Genomic DNA, 12770 nt, shown 5'->3' with positions numbered 1-12770 from the left:
TGCCATTTCATTCCAACATGTGCATATGTGTACATATCTCCTGCTCCAATATATGTCAGCAAGTCTTTATTAATGACCCCTCGAGATGTACTTGTTTTCAAGGGGTCCTCAGCGACAGTGATATGAGCACAACTAGACAATCAACAAAAACAGAAATAGCAAAAAGATGATTTACTGATACCAAATGTGACCAAAAAATAAACATTAACATCAAATAGTAAGACAATACAAACTCAGGAGATGATATAAGTCCCAGTCAGAGCATGAAAACAGATAATTAATCATAGATTTAAAAAAAAAAAAAGTGTAACACATTCTCAATCCAAATCGTCAAATACCAGCTCTTGGTCAGTGGCCCTGCACGTCAAGCTATGACACTCTAGCACGCCACGGCATGTGAATTTACGCTTTTTACACACATTGTGTAATTTCAAAATAAACTTACATTTTCACAGTTTCAACTCTTTAAATATATACAGGCTCTTTCAAAATAAACTTATAATGACGATAAAAGGTTAACGTTTGGACAGTACGTTGTCCTTTGAGGCCCACATCAGTAACGTTACTACTGTCTGCATACTTTCAGCTACAAAATATTAATCATCTTCGCCTGTCACTTACACCTCAGAGCGCTGCTATCCTCGTTCACTCTTTGGTTACATCCCGTATTGATTATTGCAATTCTGTCCTCTTTGGTCTCCCTCTCAAGCGTCTTGCCCGTATCATCACCAGATTACCATCACTCCTGTGACTTCACTGACTTCCTGTTAAATATTGCATCGATTTCAAGATTCCCCTTCTCACCTTTAAGGCCCTTCATAATCAAGCCCCTTCCTACCTGTCTGAACTCCTTTGTATCCACACACTGTCTTGTAGTCTTAGATCCTCTTCTGTGATCCAGCTCACATGACCATCTGCCTGCTTGACTAACTGATGATGACTTTATGATGTTGATCTATGGATACATTGCTGCTTGTTTTTTTATCTCGTAAGTAGTCCTTAAGTGCTCTGAAAGGCACCTATAAATAAAATGCATCATTATTATTATTACTATTACTTCCTTAAGGTTAAGGCAACAAAAGCACATTGTTAAGTTTAGAAGAAAACATAACGGGCTGGCTTTAAAAAAGAACCTTTGTCAGCATGCCACGAATACTAGCACACTACATTTTTTTTTTTTTTTGGAGATATTTCTGGGGCATTTTTGCCTTTATAGATAGGACAGTTAAGCGTGTGGGGGGGGTAATGACATGCAGCAAGGGGCCACAGGCTGGAGTCGAACCCAGGCCGCTGCGGCAACAGCCTTGTACATGGGGCGCCTGCTCTATCCACTAAGTCACCGACGCCCCAGCACACTACATAGTTATTAAAATAACTCAACTGACTTTTGGTTCACATGAGAAACGAACTTGTGTCTCTCGAGTGAGGGCCTGGAGTTTGTTTAGTTGTCAAAATCCAGCGCTTGGGCAGTGACTTGAAGCATCAGACACTGACGAAAAAAGCCCACCTTTCACAACAGCATAATACGCAGTCAGTCGGCGTTATAGTCTAATGGCGCTTGGTGGCATCAGGGGGAAACATGGCGGAACAAGAGAGAGTCCAAGTCGGGTGGGCAGCAGGGGTGGTGGATGGGTCCAACAAACACTAACTTTCACCCAAGAGAGCGGTGTTCACGTCCCATCAGATTATAAAGCCAAAGCCTGTTCTTTTTTCCTAAACCTAACCACGTGCGTTGGTTGTTGAAGGAAAAAAAGAGTTAATTTGCGCTGTTGTACCAATGTAGTGCCTTTATTTTGAAAGACTGTATGTAAACATTAAATTTCTTGTGAAAATAGAAGTGTATTTTGAAAGAAGACAATGCATGTGCCACTCAGACGTTGACACGGTGTCCCAGAACATTAACAACCAACACACCCAGGGTACCTTGCACATCGTATCTGGTCGTGGAAAGTCCATGACCAAACGTCAATATGTGACGAGGTCGGAGTGAGAACGTGTTGATCTAACACCCCCTGCTAAAGAGAGAGCCTGTGACGAAGCGTTAGTATCTGGGAGTGAGATCGGGCTGAAAAGTAATGTCAGTGTTAGCATTAGGTAATAAAGTTAAAAAAAACACAGAAGTGTTAAAAGTGTTACTATGGACAGGTGCCACTGATACTATAATAAAAAGACATTTTTTGAACATGGATGGAATATTCACAGGTAGATTATTTCTATCACAGGGAGCTTTAAACATTAAGGCTTTCATAGCTATTGACTTAGAGACTGCAGGAACAGAGAAGAGCTGAGTAGAGTGTCTCCACTAATAATTAAATGGCAAAAGGTGCCATAAACTGCTGTAAATAATGAGGGTAATTGAAATGTAAACATTTAAAAGTTAACTATATATAACACAGGTGGTTACATTAACTTATTGTGGTGTCTGCTGAGAAGGGAAGTTACACGTGTCACCCACGGCCACATTTATTTAGGTGATAGGTGCAGAAAATGATCCGTCGAAAGCAGAGTACGGAAAACAATCTCCAAGGCCGAAAGACGCAGCTCACTTATTAACTGAAAGGATGGACGTGGCACATAAGAAGATAAGGTTATTTTTCAGGGGCAGGGAGCGGGGCGGGAGGAGTGGGCACAGATTCAACAGTGGGTGGGCAGAGTTGGGTGGAGGTGTGGAGAGGGGGAGGAGTGGGATGGTGCATGGAAGGACACAGAGGAGTTTAGGTATAAATGCAATGACTGATGGATCATTCATGTCCAGTCTGGTTGTGAGAAGGCTCGAGTCAGCCACAAGATGATTGGCCTGATTGTTGTCACACTCCTGGGCGCTGCAGGTAAAGCACGTCTACAGTATGAACACTTTCACAGTGAAAGAGAAGTGTAACTGTGACAAATATAAAGACTCTGTTTCTTTTATACCACAGCTGCAGCACCCACTGATGACAGGATTGTGGGTGGCTACGAGTGTGCACATCACTCTCAACCCTGGCAGGTGTCTCTCAATATTGGCTACCACTTCTGCGGTGGCTCTCTCATCAACGACCGGTGGATTGTCTCTGCTGCTCACTGCTGGCAGAAGTCTGTATTACATTAATGCGTTCAATGTTTCTGTACGAACTGTATGTTTAAAAGAACTATAATAATTTTGTTCTTTGTCTCTGCTACAGCCCTTATTCACTGATTGCCATCCTGGGTGAACACCACATCTGGAATAACGGGGGCACGGAGCAGTACATGCCAGTTGATGCCATCTACTGGCACCAGAGCTACGACTACCAGACCCTTGACTACGACATTATGCTGATGAAGCTGGCGCACCCCGCCATCTTGAACGACTTCGTCAAGCCCGTCGCCCTGCCCACTGCCTGTGCTGCACCCGGGACCATGTGCACGGTGTCCGGATGGGGAAACATCTACACTGACCAAGGTGAGGAAGCACCTGATGTTCACGTTAAGAGTCATTAAGACATTTTTCTGACTCTGTTGTGAATCTGTTGTTTCTTGATGTTTTTATTGAGATCACTTGAGGAAACAAAATGTGACAAATGATGACACTTATGGCCCTCCATAGATTTGAACGCATTTCTTTTTCAAAAGCCTTTAATAAACTATTGAGGACTGATATGCAATAATATCTTGACTGCTGTCATAAACCAAAACAGAGCAGACCAACTCACCTGGAACAAAGAAACTAGGAGCATCTATCACAAAGAATATCAAACCTTTATGAAATAAAACATTAGCCAGGCAGGAAGAGGTGTTATTGTACACAGCAGACGTCATACATCTAAATACTGTAGCTGCTGTTTAGACCATCATCTACTAATGAATCAAGAGACAGGATGCAAAAAGATACTGGTGGTTTAGGGCTAAAGTTCATCTTAGAGGAAACCCTGTAAAAGGTATTAGAAATATATTTTGTGACTGCAAAACTTCACATATATACAAGGACAGGATTTTGTTTTCTTCAAAAAGGAAGCTCCAAAGTTAACCTGAAAACATAATTTGACTAATTGACCAATTGCTAAGCCCCGCCCCCCTCAGATACTCCTGCTCTTTCAGAAGGTTTTCCATTCTCTCCAGCACATATTTCACAGTGATAACCACGGCTTGAAGTTAACATTTTTGCTCGCCAGCCATTTAAGCTAGTGGTTTTCCAAAGTTACTAGCCACTCAGCATTTTAAGTAGCCACACTGTTGTTGTTTAAAAATACTTGAATAAGATTTACAATCTTTTTAAATGTTAATGACGAGGGCAGCCAGTGGTGCAGTAGGTAGGCCATGCACAAAAGCAACATCTAGAGGTTCAATTCTAGTCTGCAGCATGTTGTCTCCCTCTCTCTTTCCCTTTGACGCTTCAAACTGTACTGTCATTAAAGAAAAAAAAGCCCCAAAAAATAATCTCATCTCAGGGACTGACCAATTACTGGCCACGATATTCAGAATTTCCATGATTATCGGAGTTGTTTTTATGTGATAAGTGATATAAAAAATGAACAGCTCTACATAAATTCCTTGAAAAATGTGTTACTTTGGCTCTGATGCCGCCTGACTTCACTCCTTTGTAGCCTCGATCAACGCGCTAGTTTGCTGTCTCTGTCAGTAGCTATCCATTAGTCACTCACTCTACAGCAGGAAACAGCCCTTCAGAATAAAACCCCTATATCAGAAATTCACTGTACTTCAAAAATAAGGTGTGATTTTTACAAACTTGACATATTTGTGAGTCACTTGCTGTCCATTCAGAGTCGACCCGCGACCCACCAGCTGGGAACCACTGCTCTACGCAGTTGCCCAACACCCAACGTTTCCACTAGCAACGTTCTGCTGTTAGTACGTTAATGGATGCAGTATGGGCGGGGTTGAGGAGTGTCCCTATGTCAAGCCCTGATAATAACAGCAAAATATTTACCATTTTAAACTTTTCAGTAATTTATAAATCCAAGTGTCCAGTCTCTAGTCGATGACACTGAGGGACAACTGACGGCAGATCTCTATCAGCTGTTGCTAAGCTAATGTGGCTAACTAATGCTCACAACCTGATGGCTACATACTGGATATAGTGCTAATGCTAACAGTGGCTAAAGATCCAAAATCCAGCTTGACAGGCTTGCCGTACCTTGCTGTGGCTGCTAAGCTATTATTGGACAGTTACTATTTGGGGGTGGGGGTCAGTTGTGGCAGATAAATTAAAACCAATGGCTGTTTTTTTCTTAGCTACACAAAAGTTGGCATTTCAGAGATATCCACAAAGGTCTGATATTGTTAAAAATATTGACTCAGCTATCTTAAACTTACTGTTTTTCTTACTTGCAGTGTTCAACCCGTTCAACCTTCAATGTGTGGACGTCCCCATCCTGTCTCACAAGGAGTGCGACGGCTCCTACCCCGGCATGATCACTGACCGCATGGTGTGCGCTGGGTACCTGGAGGGAGGCAAGGATGCTTGTCAGGTATTTCCACACAATTACACATCACATAAAATAAAGCTCGGCGATCTGTGACTGTAAAATATTAACTGGGATGAGATGATGAAAGGACTAAACTCTGCTTCTCCTCCCTGCTCAGGGTGACTCCGGTGGTCCGATGGTGTGTAATGGGGAGCTGCAGGGTATTGTCTCTTGGGGACAAGGCTGTGCTCAGCCCAACTACCCGGGCGTTTACACCAAAGTCTGCTCTCTGTTGCCTTGGATCAACGATATTCTCTCCAGTTACACCTAGGCTGTGATCTCCCATCACAGAGCAGTGTGAGAGAGGGGAAGGCAGAGGGAGATTGAAATTGAAGGAGACAGAGACAGGAGGCGGTGGTGGGTAGTGTCAGACAGAAAGGCAGCGGGAGAGCGGCTGAGCGAGCGAGAGCCACAAGGAGAAACAGTGGGAGAGAGGGAGAGAAAGAGAGATGTAAGATGTGTTTAGTCAGGGCACAATCAATAAAATCTACCATTTTGTGATGCATCAGTGTGTTTATTATTGTTGACAATACTGTAGTGCTGCATCTGCTCCCAGCGCAGATGCTCCTGGGAAACTGTGTTACTGTTTTCTGAATACTTTATTTTAATTCAGGGGTGACATTCCAGCAAAGTAAATAGAAGCCACGGTCCCACAATAACACCTAATGTCACAACACTGCAAAAATATCCCCAAATTGCATCAGCTTGTGAGCAAATCCAACCCATTGTGTGTGAATGAGTTTTTCTTTGGCCCACATCCCCAAACTATCACTCCATGAGGTTTCCATCGAAATAAGACACACAAACTGTTGCTCTCACCTTTGTTTCCTTACTTGTGCATCTAATAAACAAGTTAAGAACATTGGTGTTTAGCTTGATAAATCTACATGAACAGTTTTAAAAGGTTTTGTCAGTCTTTTAGGGGTTGTTTCGGAGCACATGAATATCGCCCTCATTTTGATTTTCTTTCTCCTGAGTGCAGAAGGTTTTATTCACCTGGAAAGGAAGGGCGCAGATGTTGCAACACCCCATTTATCAATGTCAGTGTGCGACAAGAATCTGAAAAGGACTTCTGAAAATTGTTCAATGAGGTTACATTCAGAACTGAGAAGTTGGTCTCGAGTCTCCTCTGTGGCAAAAAATGTGGTGTCAGAGAAACTCAGAGAAAAGAACAGTTTGTTTCCTCGGCAGGAGGTCTCCCTTATCATCTATAAAAAGTTTTGTGGTGCAGAAGTCATGTGGCTGAAGATGAGTCACATGCTCTTCCATCATTTTTTTCCCCATCACACTACTTCTCCTGACAATATTTCCCTTCATACGGACAAAGTCTGAAATGATGCTAAAGTCGTAAAGGCAGTGTTAGGGAAGAATGAGCTAGATGCAATCAGTTAAAACAGCATTTTGCATTTGCTTGCAAGCTACATTCATATTTGGATAGTGATTCAAGGGGTAAAGTACTTTAATTGTTTTTATCATTATCATAATTTTTATTTTACCATTGCTTCTCTAGTGTAATTAAACCTCCTTTGACCAGCCCTGCCCCCTTTCTTTCATCCTGACCTCTGTGAAGGCAGAATCTATAGAGGTAAACTTGAATACATTAGGTGTCAATTATTCTGAAGTATTGATTATTGCTGTTTATCAACAAATCCTCAGAGAAGTTGCCTCATACTGTTTTATACCCCCACTTGGACTTTGGTTTCTGGAAGGCAGTTATCGAAGTCAGTGGTTCTCAAATGGTGTAATGTGGGATTTTGTAAAAACCACACGCTATTATTGAAATATTAAACTGGGCCTGTACAAAAAGTTATGAATGACTGATTAACTGACTGTATCAGTATGTTGTGCACACCCATTTCATAATAGAGAGGTGAAACTAGATAAAAAAATGTCGTTTAATTTAATCTAATTTAAAAAAAAAAAAAAAAACTTCACGGGGAACCAAATTGGTACCGTTCACGCATGGGAATTATAATTGTGTAACACATCAAAAGTCCTGATTGGCAGCCAGTGTCAGGGGTGATAACATTTAAAAGGATAAAGCCGTGACCGGGACAATGGATCGTAAATAGTGCTTTTGTTTTTTGGTTTATGGCCTGAGATCAAGTGGGAATATTTTTGCGATAAACTCAATTGAGTGGAGTTTTTGCTACAATGTGACTTTTTAAAGCAGCTGTGCAGGACTTTTTATCATTTATAAAACTGTCCCTAGTTCGTATCATTCCCCCCTTGAAGATCTGCATTTTTATTTGAACCCAACAGCGACAAAAAAGCCTTTCTCTATATGGCTATTTAGCGTAGCCTCGGTCGGGTTGGACACAGCGGAAGTCAGCAAACCAGAATATGGCACCCAGAGGCGGAAGTAAGTCTGCACGCCTGCTGCGGTCCGCAGCCATTAAACCACAGAAGAAGAAGGAGCTGTGTTTACGGGTAGGATTTAAGAAACAGGCTAAATGACATGTAGTAGGGAGTAGTGTCTTGTACAGTAGGTGGTGGTATGCACCTGGAAGTTGTTTGCGATCCGCCAATAAATTGAGAGAAGAAGAAGAGCTGTGTTTACAGAGAGTGTTGTTCGAGTAAACAGTACGCAACAGGCATTGCTGAACACATAACAGTTTTACCAGATGTATCTATAAGGACTTGGTTGTACTTTCGATGTCATGACGGATAAAGAAGGAGCACCATCTAAAAGAAAAAGAACAGAAGAACAGAAGAAGGCTAAACGGACAGTGACAGGGCTCGAGCCCAAACGCGTGTAAACCTCGGTCGGGCATTCACCAAGTGGAGAGAGCTGAGAGATTTGAAAGGTTTTAAAACTGATCCCGAGTTGGCCCTTTTCCTAATCGACAGGTATGTAATTTTTGTTTTTATTTAGAGAATATACCGCAACTTGTTAGACATTGTTTCACTTCAATATATGACAACATAGAAGTTATAAGCAAGCTAAATGTAACGTCAGCTGATGTGAACCGCTTTTGTCTAGTAACCATCAATCAATCAATCAATCAATTTTATTTATAAAGCCCAATATCACAAATCACAATTTGCCTCACAGGGCTTTACAGCATACGACATCCCTCTGTCCTTAAGACCCTCACAGCGGATAAGGAAAAACTCCCCAAAAAAACCCCTTTAACGGGGGAAAAAAAACGGTAGAAACCTCAGGAAGAGCAACTGAGGAGGGATCCCTCTTCCAGGACGGACAGACGTGCTATAGATGTCGTACAGAACAGATCAACATGATAAATTAACAGTAATCCATATGACACAGAGAGAGAGAGAGAGAGAGAGAGAGAGAGAGAGAGAGAGAGAGAGAGAGATATGCAGGTAATGACAGTATCTTACAACAACATTAATGGAAGTAATAATATTATAGTTATAGTTCTGGTTACTGCGGTACAATATGTTGAAAGTATGTATTAATACCTGGCAGTATACATGTGTGACAATAATCATATGTGTATAATAACAGAAGAAGTATGACTAATGACTAATGATGGCAGCAGCAGCAGGAGGCATCTGGCGGGACCACAGCAGCAGCACAACCACACATGTCACGCTGTCCAGGCACCGCTGTGATATGAGTTAATCTGAGAGACAGTGGAGCACAAAGGCTCCGGAGAAGAAGCCGAGTTAGTGACATCCAGAATGGCCGGGTTAGCTAGATGCAGTAATAGGATACGAGAGAGAGAGAGAGAGAGAGAAGGAGAGAAGGGGCCCGGTGTATTATAGAGGGGTCCTCCGGCAGACTAGGCCTAAGTCAGCCTAACTAAGGGCTGGTACAGGGCAAGCCTGAGCCAGCCCTAACTATAAGCTTTATCAAAGAGGAAAGTCTTAAGTCTAGTCTTAAATGTGGAGACGGTGTCTGCCTCCCGGACCGTAACAGGAAGATGATTCCACAGGAGAGGAGCCTGATAGCTAAAGGCTCTGGCTCCTGATCTACTTTTGGAGACTTTAGGGACCACGAGTAACCCTGCGTTCTCAGAGCGCAGTGTTCTGGTGGGATAATATGGCACTATGAGCTCTAAGATATGACGGAGCTTGACCATTTAGAGCTTTATAAGTTAACAGTAGGATTTTAAATTCAATTCTGGATTTTACAGGGAGCCAGTGCAGAGAAGCTAAAACAGGAGAGATATGATCGCGTTTATTAGTTCCTGTTAGTACACGTGCTGCTGCATTCTGAATTAGCTGGAGAGTTTTTAAGGACTTACTAGAGCTACCTGATAATAGAGAGTTACAATAATCCAGCCTTGAGGTAACAAAAGCGTGGACCAATTTTTCTGCATCTTTTCGGGTCAGGATAGGCCTAATTTTCGCAATATTACGCAGATGAAAAAATGCAGTCCGTGAGGTTTGCTTTAAATGAGAATTAAAAGACAAATCTTGATCAACATCTTACAACAAACGCCACAAAATTATCTGTGACTGTGACCATGAACACAAATATACAGCAGGCAGTTGTCCTCAGTTTATAAGAAATTCAGAGCTACACCAGAACATTTATGATTTTCCTCTCGCTCTCCAAAACAAATGCATGCGGTAATTGCCGGTTGCAGTCGAGATTTTACGACACCAGGCTGTGGGTCATACCGCTTCGACCAAAGGGGGCGCTATAATCAACGAAAACGTAAAGTTCCGCATAGCTGCTTTAAATTGTATTTTGCTATAATTTTGTATCACACGTACATTGTCAATTTTGAACTGCTTTTTCTAAATAGCTTTAGTTAACCAAAATAAGTTCCTCTGTCGGGTATCTTCTCTGTGGTTCAACTTCTTTGACTGTGAAGTCATTGGTAGCTTGCGAGGCTATGCTTTTAAAGCAACTTCCCCAACACTGTGTAAAGATCAAAGGTCATTTCCTTGGAAGTCGATTTTGCTTTTGGATACTAACAAAAGCTTATGCCTGCAAGATCTTAACTCCTACCCCTGCTGGTATAGATGTGGTTCGACCCCTCCAGGAGATGCTCTGTCATCATCCTGGTTCAGTCCAAGCAGGACATTCGAATCAAAGGCATCTTTTTAGAGCAATATCCAGTATAAAAATTATCATCATCATCATCATTATTATTATTATCATTATTATTATTAGAAGTAGTAGTAGTAGTGTATTTTTATTAGTATTATTAAATTTCATCTTTTACTTAGATGACATTTTATGACCTTATTTGTTTTATTCTCCTTGTGTTTAGTTTTATTGTACAGCACTTTATTACTGTGTTTTGAAAGGTGCTATATAAATAAAATTTATTATTATTATAATTTTTTTAACAGGACTTTTTTGTTTGTTTGAGTTTTTTGTTTGTTTTTCTAAGGGATTAATTCTGTGAGGTTTCTAAAAGAAAAATGGTGCTCTATTGTACTCTTTTTCTTTTTGAAAAATAAGGTCTTGAAGTCACTGAAGGGGGAGCAGGGGTGTCCAAGTGTTTTTGAATGGGGGCCAGATTAGCTGATGTGAAAAAAAACAACAACCCTGAAACCAGCTGCTTCTTGCATCTCATGGGTTGATAATAACATCCCATATACGAGACATGCAACTGTTTCATCTTACTGTAAAAAAAATAATCAACTTCCACTGCTCCTGAAAGCTGCAGCCCCTCCCTGTCGACTCTACACTTCTTCAAAGTGGCCATGTCTGCTACCTAGCAGGAAATGCTTGATGGGTAAATGTTTGTTTGCTTGTTTACCCTCTGTTTATGAAAACGCATTAGTTCCACATATGTAGTTTGTATTCAGTGCATGTCTACAAACTTCATCATAGTGCTGCCATCCTGCGGGACCCCGGGCTGGACTTTGGACGTGCCTGACTTAAGGCTTATAGCAGAAAAACATGAAACTGATGCAACTCAAGCTTGAAGTCACATATTTCTGATTGATCACCTCACCAAAAAAAAGAAAAGAAAAGGACCTTAAGCTATTGTCACAATCCAGGTAACCTTTATGATGCTCAAAAACACTGCACTTACTTTCACTCTTCAACAAGAAAAGAGACGTCATACCTGCCATAATTGCCTCATCTTTTGTCCATGGAAGGTTAGTTGTTGACAGCTCTGCCCAAAGTGATGGCACACATCTTGCCTGACACCTTGGCAGCAGGCAATAGACTGCCTGAAATCAATCGATGGGCAGTTGCACAGAAGTATCCCCCATCTCTTCTCCACAGACAGGAGTGTGGCTTATCCCTCTTCATCATCATCATCACCGCACTGAAACAAGATACACAAAGAGACGAGGTGATGAAATGGAATACGGCAGGAAGACAGATTAGTAATTGAGTGACTAAATGTAAAAATTTAAAGTCCCTTATCCATTCATAATTAATGTATTCATACTGCAAATACTGGGGAATGGGGTTTGAATTATTAATTGGCAACAACCACAGCAGACATCCCTCCTGTGATGAGTCGGGAGACTTTTAGTGCTGTATAATGCAGAAGTACCTGCAGTCCGTCCACATGTTCATCAAGCTGCATTATAAATCCACTAAAATCAAAGAGGGTTAAAAACATTTTAAATCAGTGGTGAAATCTTAATGTGGAAGGAATGTCAAAAATAAAGTGAATATTACGCCTTACACAAGAAGACCCCAGAACCAGAGCAAGGTTACTTAGTATTAGGAAACCCATTAGGTGGTACATTAACTTACCTTTTAGGAGAAACAGGTCAAAACTCCAGCAGCACTTGTACTATATAAAATAACTTGTTGGTCTTGAAATACAGTTGTTCTATGTACTACAAGTGTTGCTATTGTTTTGACATCATGCAAAAAGAACACAACAATTTTGATTCAAGCTCCCATCAATGTAATCCACATAAAATGTGAATGTCTTAAAATACCTCAAATTAAATGCAACATTTTAGAGTAAGAACAGGAGGAAGATCTGAGGGAACAGCGATTGCAATTATGTCACGAAAGTAGAAAAACACATTGACATTTGCTGAGTCATTCAATAGTACACAGTGGATGTGACACCCATTTAATATGAGCTTTCCTTTTGTTTGTTTTTTACCTGTTGGTAAAGTAGCTTGGTATTTAATGTCTTCAAAAAAAAAAGACAAAAAAAGAACAAAACTTGCTGAATCAAGTTTTTATTTTAAAGGTCCAGTGTGAGGGATTTATTATATATATTGGCAGAAATTGAATATAATGTTCATAACTATACTAATGTTTTCATTAGTATATAATCACATGAAAATAAGAACTGCTTTGTTTTTGTTGTCTTAAAATGGGTAGTTTAAATCGACATACGGAGCGGGACCTCGTCTAGACTGAGTCTAAATGTAGCAATTAAAACTCTTTTGTATTATATTATTCATTATACATGA

The 12770-nt window shown here is 40.9% G+C and overlaps 1 protein-coding gene across 1 annotated transcript; it reads left to right on the top strand.

Annotated features, from left to right (window-relative positions):
• Nucleotides 1-2761: 2761 nt before the first annotated feature.
• Nucleotides 2762-5949, top strand: LOC125893519 (trypsin-2-like). Its single transcript, XM_049584238.1, has 5 exons — nucleotides 2762-2828; nucleotides 2919-3072; nucleotides 3162-3421; nucleotides 5311-5447; nucleotides 5563-5949. The coding sequence occupies exons 1-5, from the start codon at nucleotides 2789-2791 to the stop codon at nucleotides 5713-5715; spliced, it is 744 nt and encodes a 247-aa protein (XP_049440195.1). The 5' UTR covers nucleotides 2762-2788; the 3' UTR covers nucleotides 5716-5949.
• Nucleotides 5950-12770: the final 6821 nt, after the last annotated feature.

Source organism: Epinephelus fuscoguttatus, linkage group LG8, assembly GCF_011397635.1.
Source record: "Epinephelus fuscoguttatus linkage group LG8, E.fuscoguttatus.final_Chr_v1".
NCBI lineage: Eukaryota > Metazoa > Chordata > Actinopteri > Perciformes > Serranidae > Epinephelus > Epinephelus fuscoguttatus.
The sequence above is the reverse complement of the archived record's forward strand: the minus strand, read 5'-3'. Positions and strand labels throughout refer to the sequence as shown.

What these genes read in the sequence shown, in the direction of transcription:
- LOC125893519 (XM_049584238.1), top strand. Translation starts at nt 2,789, where the DNA reads ATGATTGGCCTGATTGTTGTCACACTCCTGGGCGCTGCAG. An exon ending in CACACTCCTGGGCGCTGCAG is followed by an intron (nt 2,829 to 2,918) that starts GTAAAGCACGTC and finishes TTTATACCACAG; the next exon opens with CTGCAGCACCCACTGATGAC. An exon ending in GCTGCTCACTGCTGGCAGAA is followed by an intron (nt 3,073 to 3,161) that starts GTCTGTATTACA and finishes TCTCTGCTACAG; the next exon opens with CCCTTATTCACTGATTGCCA.